We start from the raw sequence: 12,612 nt of genomic DNA, 5'->3' as shown, positions 1-12,612 counted from the left end.
TTTTGTGATGCTGAGCCTATTTGGATATCTGGATTAAAATGGGAGTTGAGGTTTGCTTATACGTAATCCTGTGTTCTTTCCTCTGGTGAGTTCCAGTTGTCTGCTTTGTTCCATTCTGTTACTGGTGGTTGTCTTCATCTGCAGGCTGAATTGTATACTTTGAATTGTATTTCAGCAATACTTACCTCATGTCATTGTGGAGAAAGAATGTTGATACAATCTTCTTGTCTTGCAGTCAGTGGTGGTAGAATACTGTAGAGTTTGTGACAAAGTGGGCTGTGTTGGTTGGGACTTGACCCAGAGAGAAGCTTTGCTGTTACAGGGGTATGTTTTATTGCTTGGTTTCCCAGCCTTTTCTCCTTTGTCTTCCTGGTGAAGTATTCTTTTATTATGATCAGTGGCGTAAGGTTAAGTTCTAAATATGGCATGTTGGCTTCTTTGAGAGAGATTCTAGAATTCTCACAATTCTCTTCTGGTGACATATCCTGCTGACTTTAACAGTTTATTCTAGCACATTTGGCTCAGCAAATTTATTAGATAAGACTTTGGGGCATTCTTCCTATAAAAATTTTTTTGAAGATTAATGCCACACAGCAAAAAAGCTTTTAGAACAGATACTATGGCTCTCTGTATAATTCTGGCACTTTTTTGTCATTTTTCAGCTTTGACAATATTTCTTACGAGAAGTAAATTATTCTTGATATGCTTCTCTAAGGTAGGAGTTTGCCTAACAAGACTCACGTTAGCAACATATAAACACATTTGCAGATATTTACCTTTCAGTAGTTACATTAGGGAGCATTTAAATATGGTCAAAATTCAAGAATTTTTTTTTTCAATTGTAAATGTCATGAGTTCAGATCAGTAGCCCAGAGATGATATGGATTCCAAGTGCTTGTGTGTGTATGCATTTTTTTGTTTGTTTGTTTGTTTTTGAGGAAGATTAGCCTTGAGCTAACATCTGGCGCCAGTCCTCCTCTTTTTGCTGAGGAAGACTGGCCCTGAGCTAACATCTGTGCCCATCTTCCTCTACTTTATATGTGGGATGCCTACCACAGCATGGCTTGCCAAGCAGTGCTTAGGTCCATACCTGGGATCTGAACAGGCGAACTCTGGGCCACCAAAGTGGAACGTGCAGATTTAACTGCCGTGCCACCAGGCCGGCCCATGTATGTGTGTTTTTAACAAGGGTTGTTGACTTTAGAAGAATTTGTTCTGAAGTTCTTACTGATTACTGGTGGCATTATGATGTGTAATACTTACAGAAAAAATAGCGTTTCAAAAGTCAATTAGGAAAACCGTTTGTATGATTGAAGACATTTGCAGCGTGCATATTATGCTGTGTGTGCAGTTTGTGTTGGGATTCTGTCAGTGGTGGCTGAGTGAGTGACCAGTGGGATAATCTGTAGTAGCATCCAGTATGTGGTCCAGTGGTGTATTATATGAGTGGAGTGTTACAGTAAATGACACATTATCTCTTCTTATAGGGAAGTTACAAAGTTCCTTTAAAACTTTCATGTTTCTTTGAAAAAAGTAAACACGTAAAATTGTGATGTGTAACAGTTGGGAGCAGAAAGGAAGGCATGCAGAAAAGGTATATGTAGGGATCTAGGGTAATCATTGTTGTCTTTTATACAATTAACGTTATCTTTCTTCTAGTCCAAGTGGTAAGAAGTTCAGAAGCAAACCTCAGTTGGCAAGGTACCTGGGAAACACTGTTGACCTCAGCAGCTTTGACTTCAGAACTGGAAAGATGATGCCTAGTAAATTACAGAAGAACAAACAGAGACTGCGGAATGATCCTCTCAATCAAAATAAGGTTGGTTAATTTACTTATAGCATATGTCTGCTGCTTTAAAAGCTCTCCAGAAAGTATCTTATGCTGTAATTATGTCACTAGAATTGTGGTTGTCTGAACGTCCCAGGTTTGTTTTCTTTTTTCTCCCCCTGCAAAGCATTTTGACTTCCAAATCTGATTAATTTTCTGATAGTTGGCAGTACTTGTAAAGAGAGCATAGGTAAATTGCGCAGAGTTGAAAAGAACATTTCAGTGTCTCTCTCGGCCAGCATACCTCACACTTTTGGCCCACTGGGACTATTTACAAAAGATTGCTTTATTGATATTAATTGTCTCCATTTTTTCCCTTAAAATAGTTCCTGTTGCCCAAAAGGAGGCAAAATTTTAATGTGGCAAGTATCCTTACCACATAGTTTATACTTACCTCTTAGTTTTCAGGATTAGGATTTGAGAAAGGACAGTTTTGGCTTTTACTTTTGATAATGTTGAGGATAATGACCTTTAGGAATAATATTCTTATCCTCATACTGTGATTGGAGATTTATTGAGCTGCTTAGTTGCTGGTTTATTGTATAGGAATTTAAACAAGTAACATTTGAATTATGGTGCTAATTTTATTGTATTAAAACATCAAATATCCTTATAAAGAAAGCTTTTTACCCCCAAGGGCAACTGATCGTATATAACCATTTTTTCACGATTTTTCTCCCTCTAAATTTCAGAGATGATCTATGTGTATGTGTGTTGCCACCACCATTGTCTCATACTGACTGTGTGAAAATAGTGGAAGGAAAAGTAGGGGTTTTCTTACTAGAGATATGACTATAGAACCCAGCATACCCCTTGGGAGTGCTGTGTTCATTTTAGGAACCCTGAGGCAGTGTAGTGAGCTGTAAGGACTCTGGACCCAGGCAGGCACAGTTTGATGTACTGGTTCCATCACTTATTAGCTCATGCAGTCATGGGCAACTTTCCTTTTTTTCCAAGATTGGCCCTGATCTAACATCTGTTGCCAATCTTTGTTTTTTCTTCTTCCCAAAGCCCCTCAGTATATGGTTGTACATTCTAGTTCTAGGTCCTTCTACCTCTGCTATGTGGACGCTGCCTCAGCATGGTTTGACGAGTGGTGCTAAGTCCCCACCTGGGCCACTGAAGCCGAGTGTGCAAACTTCACCACTCAGCCACGGGGCCAGGCCCCCATGGGCAAGTTTCTTAACCTCTGATGATCTCAGGTTTCTCATTTCTAAAATTAAGGTAATAAAATCTTTCCCTTAGCATTACTGTGAGGAGTAAATAGGAATTTGTGTGAAAACACCTAGCAACACATTTGAGCCATGTTAGTTCCTTTCCTTTCGCCATTGCACTTTCCTAAGCAGCAAGCTTACCTCAGTGAACAGTGTTGCCTGGTGGCAGTATAGGAAACTTCCTGACCCAAGCTCTCTTCCTCCTCATCTTTGTACTTTTCTTGAAGTGTATGGGGGTCTCTGCTTCATATCTCTCTTTATTCAGAATTCAACTTAATAGTTTGTTTATAGTAGTTTAATTTCTAAAAATTGGTATGGAGGTCAGAATGCATTGTTTCTTCATATTTTGCATTGGTTACCTTGCATTGGTTTCCATAGAGACAGTGGCAGTTACCTTCTTTAGAGAGATAGAATGGGACGAGAAGGCTGAAATTGCCTCTGTGTTGCTTAGCTATGGTGTTACTTTGGGTTGATAGTTATGAAGGTGTTAAGAAGGATATGAGATAGTGGTAGAAGTAGAGGGGACTCAAGTTAGCAAAAGGTTAGGACCTTGAGTATGTATTGGTGAAGGTGTGTGGTTTCAGCTTAACAAAATCTTTATTCTGGGTTTAATTTCCTTCTTAAATATGTAGAGGAAAATTAAGATTTATTTGTCTAAAACTGTCTTTTTAAAACTCTAAACACAGTGCTGGGTATCTATTGAAGGGGCTCAAATATTGATGAAATGAATGGAACACTTTCAAACTACCCTATTGTTACCATAATCACTGTTAAGCTACACTAAATTTAATATGAAGATATGCTTCCTGATAGTTATGATTCACTAAAAATCAAAAACTAATTCGTCTCTTTAGTTTGTGTGCACCTTTATGCTCTAGCTGCGCTGGACCGCTCATCATCCTGCATCCTGGCATATGCTTTCAAGATTCTGCTTGCTCATGTGCTGTTTCCTCTGCTTGGAATGCGCTTCCCCCCTTCCCCTCCATCTGGTGAACTCCTACTCATCCAAGGCCCAGCTCCATTGTCTCCATCTCTGTGAAGCCTGCCCTGCATTCTCCAGGCAGAACCAGTCCCTTCTTCCATAATGCCTCCCTGGTGCTTTGCCATTGTATTTGTGATTGTTTGTCTGCTTCAACTAGACTGTGAGCTCCACGAGGGCAGGACCATGTCTTATTGTTATTGTTGTTTTTGTATATGTAGTCCAAAGCCTAGCACATGGTAGGTACTCAATAAATGTTTGCTTCATGTTTATTTGGTTTAATATCCACCTCATTCCAGAAGTTTATAGTGGTCATAAATGTTTACTGAATAAATTAATATACCATACATTATTTTAGAAATGCCTTTCATTGTCATTGTTTTCTGAAGCTTTCTATCTGAATTTTGGAGACATGCTGTGATTTTTGCATCTGACTTTATTTTAGTTAAGTAGTCAGAAAGTGGAGTTTGCGCTTTTTAAAATAAGCTCTCTTTTGGAGTAACATGAATATTAAATATCTCTATAAAGCAGAAAAAGTATTTGTGGGTAATTAATAATTATTATGTCTTTTTTATTATAATACAATATAGAGAAAGCTGGGAGATTAAAGTTATAAACAGGAATCTTAGGTAGCGTTTTGTTATATAGTTGTAAACCTGGCTGAAGCGCATTATTAAGTGTGTTGTTTTTGAGTTTTTAAAAAATCACTTATCTTGAAAGAATTAGAAATGTAATTAAAATAAAGTGAAACAGGCTAAGTTGTACTTTATATTGACTGATTATAAACTGTGATCTTAATATATCTTCCATATCAAGAGTGAGTTTACTGGGTGAATAATATCTTCAGGTATGGTTAGAAGGATATCTTTTGAAGATCTTTGCAAGGTGGTTTCTAATTATTTCAGGATGGTTGGGTACAGTGGAGTGGGAATTGTCTTTTGATTAATATTTATTAAAGTTTTTGCACTACCTATTCCCTTTTGTCTCAAACTCAGTCTTAACCTTACACTGAAAATCTGTTCCATTCTTGATTACATTGTACCATACTGATTTTCTTGCCACTGCCGTAATTATTTCCAGCTACTACCTCCATCTTTCCAGCTGATAAAGTAGAGTGGAGATATCAAGTAGCTTTCTGAAGATACTCCATTAGTTTAATGGAAAAAGACTAGCGAAAAATTTGGAAGTCATCAACATCGAGTTGATGTTTGAAGTCATGAGCAGCTTTCTCAAAAGGAGAAGTTATAGAGCAATGCAGTGCTATCCAATAGTAGTTTCTGTGATGATGGACATGTTTTAGCTACCAGCCACGTGTGTGTGTTGAGTACTTGAAATGTAGCCAGTATGACTGAATAACTGAATTTTTAGTTTTATTTAATTAAGTAGCCACATATTCCTAGTGACTACCATATTGGACAACACAGTTCTAGAGCTATGCCTCTCAATATATAAGACAGACAACAAAGCCTTTGCTTCGAAAGCTGAATATTGTTTAGGCATTCATGCAGGCTTTGGTTTTTTAATGAGGAGATGTTTCAAAGTTCCAGAGATATGACCCTCAGCATTTTAAGAAGGAAGTTAGTTTCTTTAAAACATGATAAGTTTCTTTAAAATTTTAATTGGAGAACACTGTAGGCTTGGATAAAGAAGAGTGCAATGATTCAGTGCATGATATGTCTAAGGAACTTACCCAGCTTGGTTTTGTTGCAGAAATTCCTTTTTATTTTAATGTTTCAGATGTTTAAACATTAAACTGAATTCCTAGTGTTTCCAGCTCTCAACAACAACCCTGAAATGTTTATAAATTAAAGCTTGTTACACAACTAATAAAATTCAACTTGCCTAACATTAATGTGACATATAATGTATCTTACAAATTGTTTACAATATGAATATCGTATGGAACAAGTTATTTTTTTAGTTTGACTTGTCAGTGCTACTAAGACCTTGGAAAGACTCAGTTCTTTCATCACATTTCTCTATTCACACATATTCTCTATTCTGATACATTTGGAAATAAAGAGTATCATATTCTCTTGAATGTAATTAATTGTATAAGTCTGCCATTATTTCTCATGAATTATCTTGGTATATAGTATGGTATTGTGATTAGAAACACAGCCTTGGATTCTGTATGGCTGTGTCCTAGGAAATCAACCAAATGATCTAGCAGATGCTTGTTTTAATTATCTTCAACAAAATAATAAAAATAAATTCTTGTAGAGAGCTAGTATCTGTGTAGTTTGAGAAACTTAAGTGAGCTGGTGGTGATGGTGGGAATCAGATTGGGTATTGGATTTAGAATGGGTGCAGTATGAAGAACAGAGTTGGGAAGAGGTGAAACTGAAAGTAGATCAGTTTGGGCTATTGTAGTCCAGAAAAGCTATGGTGGCTTAATTTAATGCCATAGCAGGAGGTATGGAAAGGTGTGAGATTCAATCAAGAGAAATTAGTAGCTGTAAGTACCTGATAATTGTAGCGAGAGGGAATTGGTGAAGCCTGCTGCAGTTCTGGCTTGAGTCACTTGGGGCAGGAGTGGATAGGGAACAGGAAGAAGAGCAAGTTTGGGCATGGGGTGAGATTGAGTTTATTTAACTCAATTTATTTTGTTTCTTGGACTTCTGAAAGGATCTTGTGGACCCCCAGGGATTCCCAGGTCACACTTTGAGAATTCCTGTGATAGTGGCTTGCCCTAACTCACTGAGATTACTCAACATAAAGGCAAATAGAAGAAAAGTATCTTTTGACACTGTAGGCAAGGAGTAAATGAATAAATGTCTTGTGGAGGGTAAGAAGGAACTTCCAGAAAGGTAGGAGAATCAAGAGAATGTGGTGTTATATAAGCTGAGGAAAGACTATTTTTGTGAAATGCTGTGGAAAGTTCAAGGAAGATAAAGACTTTGTACTGTATCCATTGGATTTCCAAATTAGAAGGCATCTGGTGACCTCACATAACCAACTTTGAGGGATGAAAGGACCAGAAGTCATATTTAGAATGCCAGAAAGTTTCTGGGAAATGAGAAGTTAGAAACGAAGTAGGCTGCTCTTTTGAAAGTTTGAAAATTTTGATTTATTATTATTTGGAATAGTTTGAGAAGGACAGGTATTAAATCTTCTTTGAATGTTTCATGCAATTCTCCAGAGAAGCCATCTGGTCCTGGATTTATTTTTGGGTACAGTTCAATCTCTTATGATTGGTCTGTTCAGATTCTCTGTTTCTTCTTGATTTAGTTTTGGGCAGTTGTATGAGTCTTAAATTTATCCATTTCTTCTAGATTGTCCAATTTGTTGGCATATAGTTTTTCATAGTATTCTCTTATAATCCTTTGTATTTCTTGGTATCTGTTATAATTTCTCCTCTTTCATTTCTAATTTTATTTTTTTGAGCCTTCTTTTTTTCTTAGTCTGGCTAAGGGTTTGTCAGTTTTCTTTATTGTCTCAGAGAACCAGCTCTTTGTTTCATTGATCCTTTCTCCTGTCTTTTTGGTTTCAATTTCATTTATTTCAACTCTTAATTTTTATTATTTCCCTCCTTCTGCTGACTTTGGGCTGTTTTTGTTCTTTTTCTAATTCTGTTAGGTGTAGCTTAAGATTGCTTGTTTGAGATTTTTCTCATTTGTTAAGGTGGGCCTGTAAGCTATGGATTTCCCTCTTAGAACTGCTTTTGCTGCATCCCATGTGTGTTGGTATAGTATACTTTCATTTGTCTCCATGTATTTTTTTATTTCTCCTTTAATTTCTTTAATGATCCATTGGTTGTTCAGTAGCATGTTGTTTAGTCTTCACATCTTTGTCCCTTTCCCAGCTTTTTTCTTGCAGTTGATTTCTAGTTTCATAGCATTATGGTTAGAAAAGATGCTTGATACGATTTCAGTCTTCTTAAATTTGTTGAGGCTTGCCTCATTTCCAAACGTATCGTCTGTCCTTGAGAGTATTCCGTGTGCACTTGAGAAGAACTTGGTCTGCTGTTTTTGGATAGAGTGTTTTATATATATCTATTAAGTCCATCTGGTCTAGTTTTTCATTTAGTTCCACTGTTTCCTTGTTGACTTTTTGTCTGGATGATCTATCCTTTGATGTACCTGGGGGGTTAACATCCCCTACAATTATTGTGTTGTTATTAATACCTCCTTTTAGGTCTGTTAATAGTTGCCTTATGTACTTTGGTGCCTGTATTGTGTGCATATATATTTGTGAGTGTTATGTCTTCTGGTTGGAGTGTCCCTTTTATCATTGCATACTACCCTTCTTTGTCTCTCATTACCTGTTTTATCTTGAAGTCTACTTTGTCTGATATAAGTATGGCAACACCTGCTTTATTTTGTTTGCCATTAGCTTGGAGTATCATCTTCCATTCCTTCACTCTGGGCCTGTGTTTTTATTTAGAGCTGAAATGTGTTTCCTGGAGGCATCATATTATTGGGTCTTTTTTTTAAATCAATCCTGCCACTCTGTGTCTTTTGATTGGAGAATTCAATCCATTAGTATTTAGAGTGATGATTGATATATGAGGGCTTAATGCTGCCATTTTATTGCTCATTTTCAGGTTCTTCTGCACTTCCTGTTTCTTGTCCCATGTGTTTTGAACTACTAATTCAGCTAGGTAGTTTTCTATGATGGTTTTTTTATTTTTCTCTTTATTCGTCATTTATGTCTCTGTTTTGATTATTTTTTTAGTGGTTACCATGAGGTTTGAATGAAAAATCTTGTAGGTGAGATAGTCCATTTTCTGATAGCCTCTTATTTCCTTAGACTAAGCAGATTCCATCCCTTTCCTCTTCCTGTCCTAAGTTGTTATTGTCACAACTTACTCCATGTTGCGTTGTGAGTTTGTGGTTAAAATGATGAGATTATATTTATTTTTGTGTTGTCTTTCCCCTTATCTTTAATGTTATAATTGTTTGCTGACCTGTTCTGATAGAGAGCTGCAGTTTTCCGATTTTGTATACCTATTTATCTCCTTTCTCAAGGCTTTGTAATCGCTTTCTTTTTAATTTCAGATATGAAGGTCATCTTGAGCATTTCTTGTAGGGGATTCTTTTTTTTTTTTTTTTTAAAGATTTTATTTTTTCCTTTTTCTCCCCAAAGCCCCCCGGTACACAGCTGTATATTCTTCATTGTGGGTCCTTCTAGTTGTGGCATGTGGGACGCTGTCTCAGCGTGGCTTGATGAGCAGTGCCATGTCCGCGCCCAGGATTCGAACCAACGAAACACTGGGCTGCCTGCAGCAGAGCGCGCGAACTTAACCACTCGGCCACGGGGCCAGCCCCATCTTGTAGGGGATTCTTGTGGTGATGAACTCCCTTAGCTTTTGTTTATCTGGGAAAATTTTTACCTCTCCATCATATCTGAAGGATATTTTCACTGGATGGAGTATTCTTTGCTGAAAGTTTTTGTCTTTCAGAATTTTGAATATATCATTTCACTCTCTCCTAGCTGTAAGGTTTCTGCTGAGAAATCTCCTGAAAGCCTGATAGGGGTTCCTTTGTAAGTTATTTTCTTCTTCGTTGCTGCCCTTAATATTTTTACTTTGTCATTGACTTTTGGCAGCTTTACTACTATATGTCTTGGAGAAGGTCTTTTTACCTTGATGTAGCTGGGAGATCTGTTGGCTTCTTTCACTTGTATTTCCAGCTCCTTCTCCAGGTTTGGGAAGTTCTCGCCTTTTATTTCTTTGAACAAGCTTTCTGCTCCATTCCTCTCCCTCTGGAATACCTATAATTCTTATGTTGCATTTCCTAATTGAGCTGGATATTTCTGGAGAATTTCTTCATTTCTTTTTAGTCTTAGTTCTCTCTCCTCCTCCATCTGAAGCATTTCTGTATTTCTGTCCTCCAGACTGCTGATTCGCTCCTCCATAATATCAGCTTTGTTATTGAGGGAGTCCAGATTTTTCTTAATCTTCTCCATTCTGTTTTTCGTCTCCAACATTTCTGATAGGTTCTTCTTTATAGTTTCAATCTCTTTTGTGAAGAAGTTTCTGATTTCATTGAACTATCTGTATTTTCTTGTAACTTGAGTTTTTTAATGATGGCTATTTTGAATTCTGTGTCATTTAGATTATAAATTTCTGTGCCTTCAGGACTGATTTCTGCATGCTTGCCGTTTTCCTTCTGTAGATTTAATATATTTTTTCATATTGTTTTATGGTGTGAATTTGTGCCTCTGCATAGTGATAGTATTTGGTCACAGCTTCCACCTGCCACCACTGGGTGGGGGTCAAGAGCTGTGTATTCTGATCCCACTGCAATCTGCAACTCGCTTGCTCCAGCCACTGCTTTTCTATATTATGCTTGGGCCCTCTGGCTGACCAGGTGAGCTGGAGTGCTGTGCGGGGGCAGGGATGCTTTCTTTCACCTACATGGTCCCAGGGGCGTTCTTGCTCTGCCCTCGCTATCTTCTCTCCTGGGCTGCCAGCTTACTGAAGACACCCCCCCAATAGCTTAGTCACCTCTATGTGGGGCTTTCCCACAGGCTGTGAGGGAACTTGGAGAGTGAAGGTATTCCCACAGAGGGTTGCCCCTTTCCCCCTCCCCCCCACCAGAGCCGCATGGTCTGGACCCCAGTGTTTCTGCCACTGGGAGAGGGAGAGGAGATTCCCCTTACCTCCTTCCACTTCCTCTGAGGGGAGGGTGGTCCAGCACCTCCATCTTGAGGTGTATGGCTGTGTGGGTCTCTCAGACATCTTTTGTGTTGTGTGAATGCCCTCTGTTGGAATATGAATGTCCTTTTTCTTGTATTTTAGAGGGGAGAGTCTAGAGGAGAGCTCACTCTGCCATGATGCTCATGTTACTCTGATTTATTATTATTTGATTAGGTAATTTGTACACATGTTGAATATTCCATGGAAAGTGTCTCTGTCCCTCTTCAGTCTCTCAGGCCCAGTCCTCTTCCCTAGAGGAAACTTGTTAACCAGTTTTTCTTTTTGTATGTCCTTCCAGAGCTTCTTTGCATTGACAAACATGTACACATATGTGCATTTTTACCCTCTCCCCATAAAAATGGTCAGACTACCCTTATGAAACTTGAATGAGATGTGGAGGAGAGAGGACAATATTCAGAAGAGAATGCATGATAAAGGAACATTCTTGTTATTTTTCCTTTAAATGTTGAAAGAGGCCAGCTCGGAGGGAACCACTAGAGAATCAGGGAGGTGGCTAACCTGAGAGCCCTTGCTTCTGGAGGCCCTCCAGGAACTTTTGAACTGTGCACAGTATTTTCTGTTGTGCATTTTTCTAAGGAGAGAGTTTGTCTTCATCAAATTCTCCAAGGAAGCTGTAACTGAAAAAGTTCATAACTACTATTTTAGAAGCAGGAGAGGGAGCAAGGCCTTGACAGAAGGCATGAGGGGCCAGCTCACTTGCTGTAGCTCAAATTAGGCCTTTGTTTAACTGATTAGGAATTTTTCAGGTATTGGGCTGAAGTAGTACCTTAGTGGGCTGACTTATTTCTGTCCTAGGAACCCCCTGGTTAATTAACCACCACTGAAGATCCCTGTGGTAGGATCTTTGTGGTTACCAGCACGTGGTAGAGCATATTGTAAGAACTGCCCCTTGGCTTCTACCTTACTAGAATCTTTCCATTCAAACTGAAAACAGACCTCATTCCTGCCACTGATATTCCTTGCCTATCAAGAAAGTAACTAAAATCTTTCCCTAATATGCTAGTACTCTTTTTGTCAACGTATTAAGCCCTTCCTGGATGAAGTGTCTTCTGGTCTCTGTTGGATATAATTGAGGGGGGAGAGGGAGAGGGCGTAGATCACGGGTGATAAGTCTAGCATTTCTAGGTGTTGAAGTCCTTACAAGGGACTACTGGCATCTTTTAAGTGTGGGCCACTGTTCAATACAGGTTTCTATTAATTTGAAATGAAATTGACAAAAGTGGAAGTGAGGAGCAAGTAGCTGTTATAATAGTCCAATGAGGAATGATGATAGCTTAGACATGTGGTAATGAGAAGTGGATAGATTCTAGTTCTGTTTTGAATATAGACTTGACAGGATTTGCTAATGAATTCGGTGTGGAAAATGACGGAAGACTTAAGTGTGAGCCCTTAGTTTTTAGACTGAATGACTAGGTGGATTGGGTTGCCATTTACTGAGATTGCCTTAGGAAAGAATTTATAGGAGTGGATAAAATCAATTCAACTTTGAATATGCAAAGTTTGAGATGCTTATTAAACACCCAAATGGAGATGTTGCATATGCAATTGGTTAAGTAATTGAGAGGTCTGAGCCGGGAAGTCGTTAGCACATAGGTAGTATTCCAAGTAATGGAACTGGAGGAAATTACCCAAATATAGGAAAGAATCCAGAACCAAGCTCTGAGAAAATCCAGTAGTTAGAATTTGGTTAGAGTAGAAGGAATCAGCAAAGTGAATTTTGAAAGAATGCCTAGTAAGGTAGGAGACACTTGAAAGAGGAGAATGTTTCAAAAAGAATAGTGGTCAGTTACATTGATTGCTGCTGGAAGATTGAATGGAGGAAGACAGAAATTTTCATTGTTTGGCAACGTGAAGGTTATTAATAACCTTGATAATAATTGTTTCAGTGGGGACAGAAGCCAGGTTGGATTGGGTTGAAAGTGAATGA

At 38.3% G+C, this 12,612-nt stretch overlaps 1 protein-coding gene across 2 annotated transcripts in view; it reads left to right on the top strand.

Moving 5' to 3' along the window:
• The window catches only part of MBD2 (methyl-CpG binding domain protein 2), a 73,712-nt gene that overhangs the window by 16,743 nt on the left and 44,357 nt on the right, over positions 1-12,612 (top strand). The window contains exons 2-3 of one of the 2 annotated variants that reach the window (XM_070275661.1): positions 1,660-1,819; positions 3,921-4,222. In XM_070275661.1, the coding sequence (XP_070131762.1) occupies positions 1,660-1,819; positions 3,921-4,127 (367 nt within the window). In that variant the 3' untranslated portion in view covers positions 4,128-4,222. Of the gene's footprint in view, positions 1-1,659; positions 1,820-3,920; positions 4,223-12,612 lie in introns of those variants that run through there. The other variant, XM_014727722.3, reaches the window with a different exon arrangement.

Source organism: Equus caballus, chromosome 8 (genome assembly GCF_041296265.1).
Source record: "Equus caballus isolate H_3958 breed thoroughbred chromosome 8, TB-T2T, whole genome shotgun sequence".
Taxonomy (NCBI): domain Eukaryota; kingdom Metazoa; phylum Chordata; class Mammalia; order Perissodactyla; family Equidae; genus Equus; species Equus caballus.
Note: the sequence above shows the minus strand (reverse complement) of the source record. Positions and strands in the feature narration are given on the sequence as shown.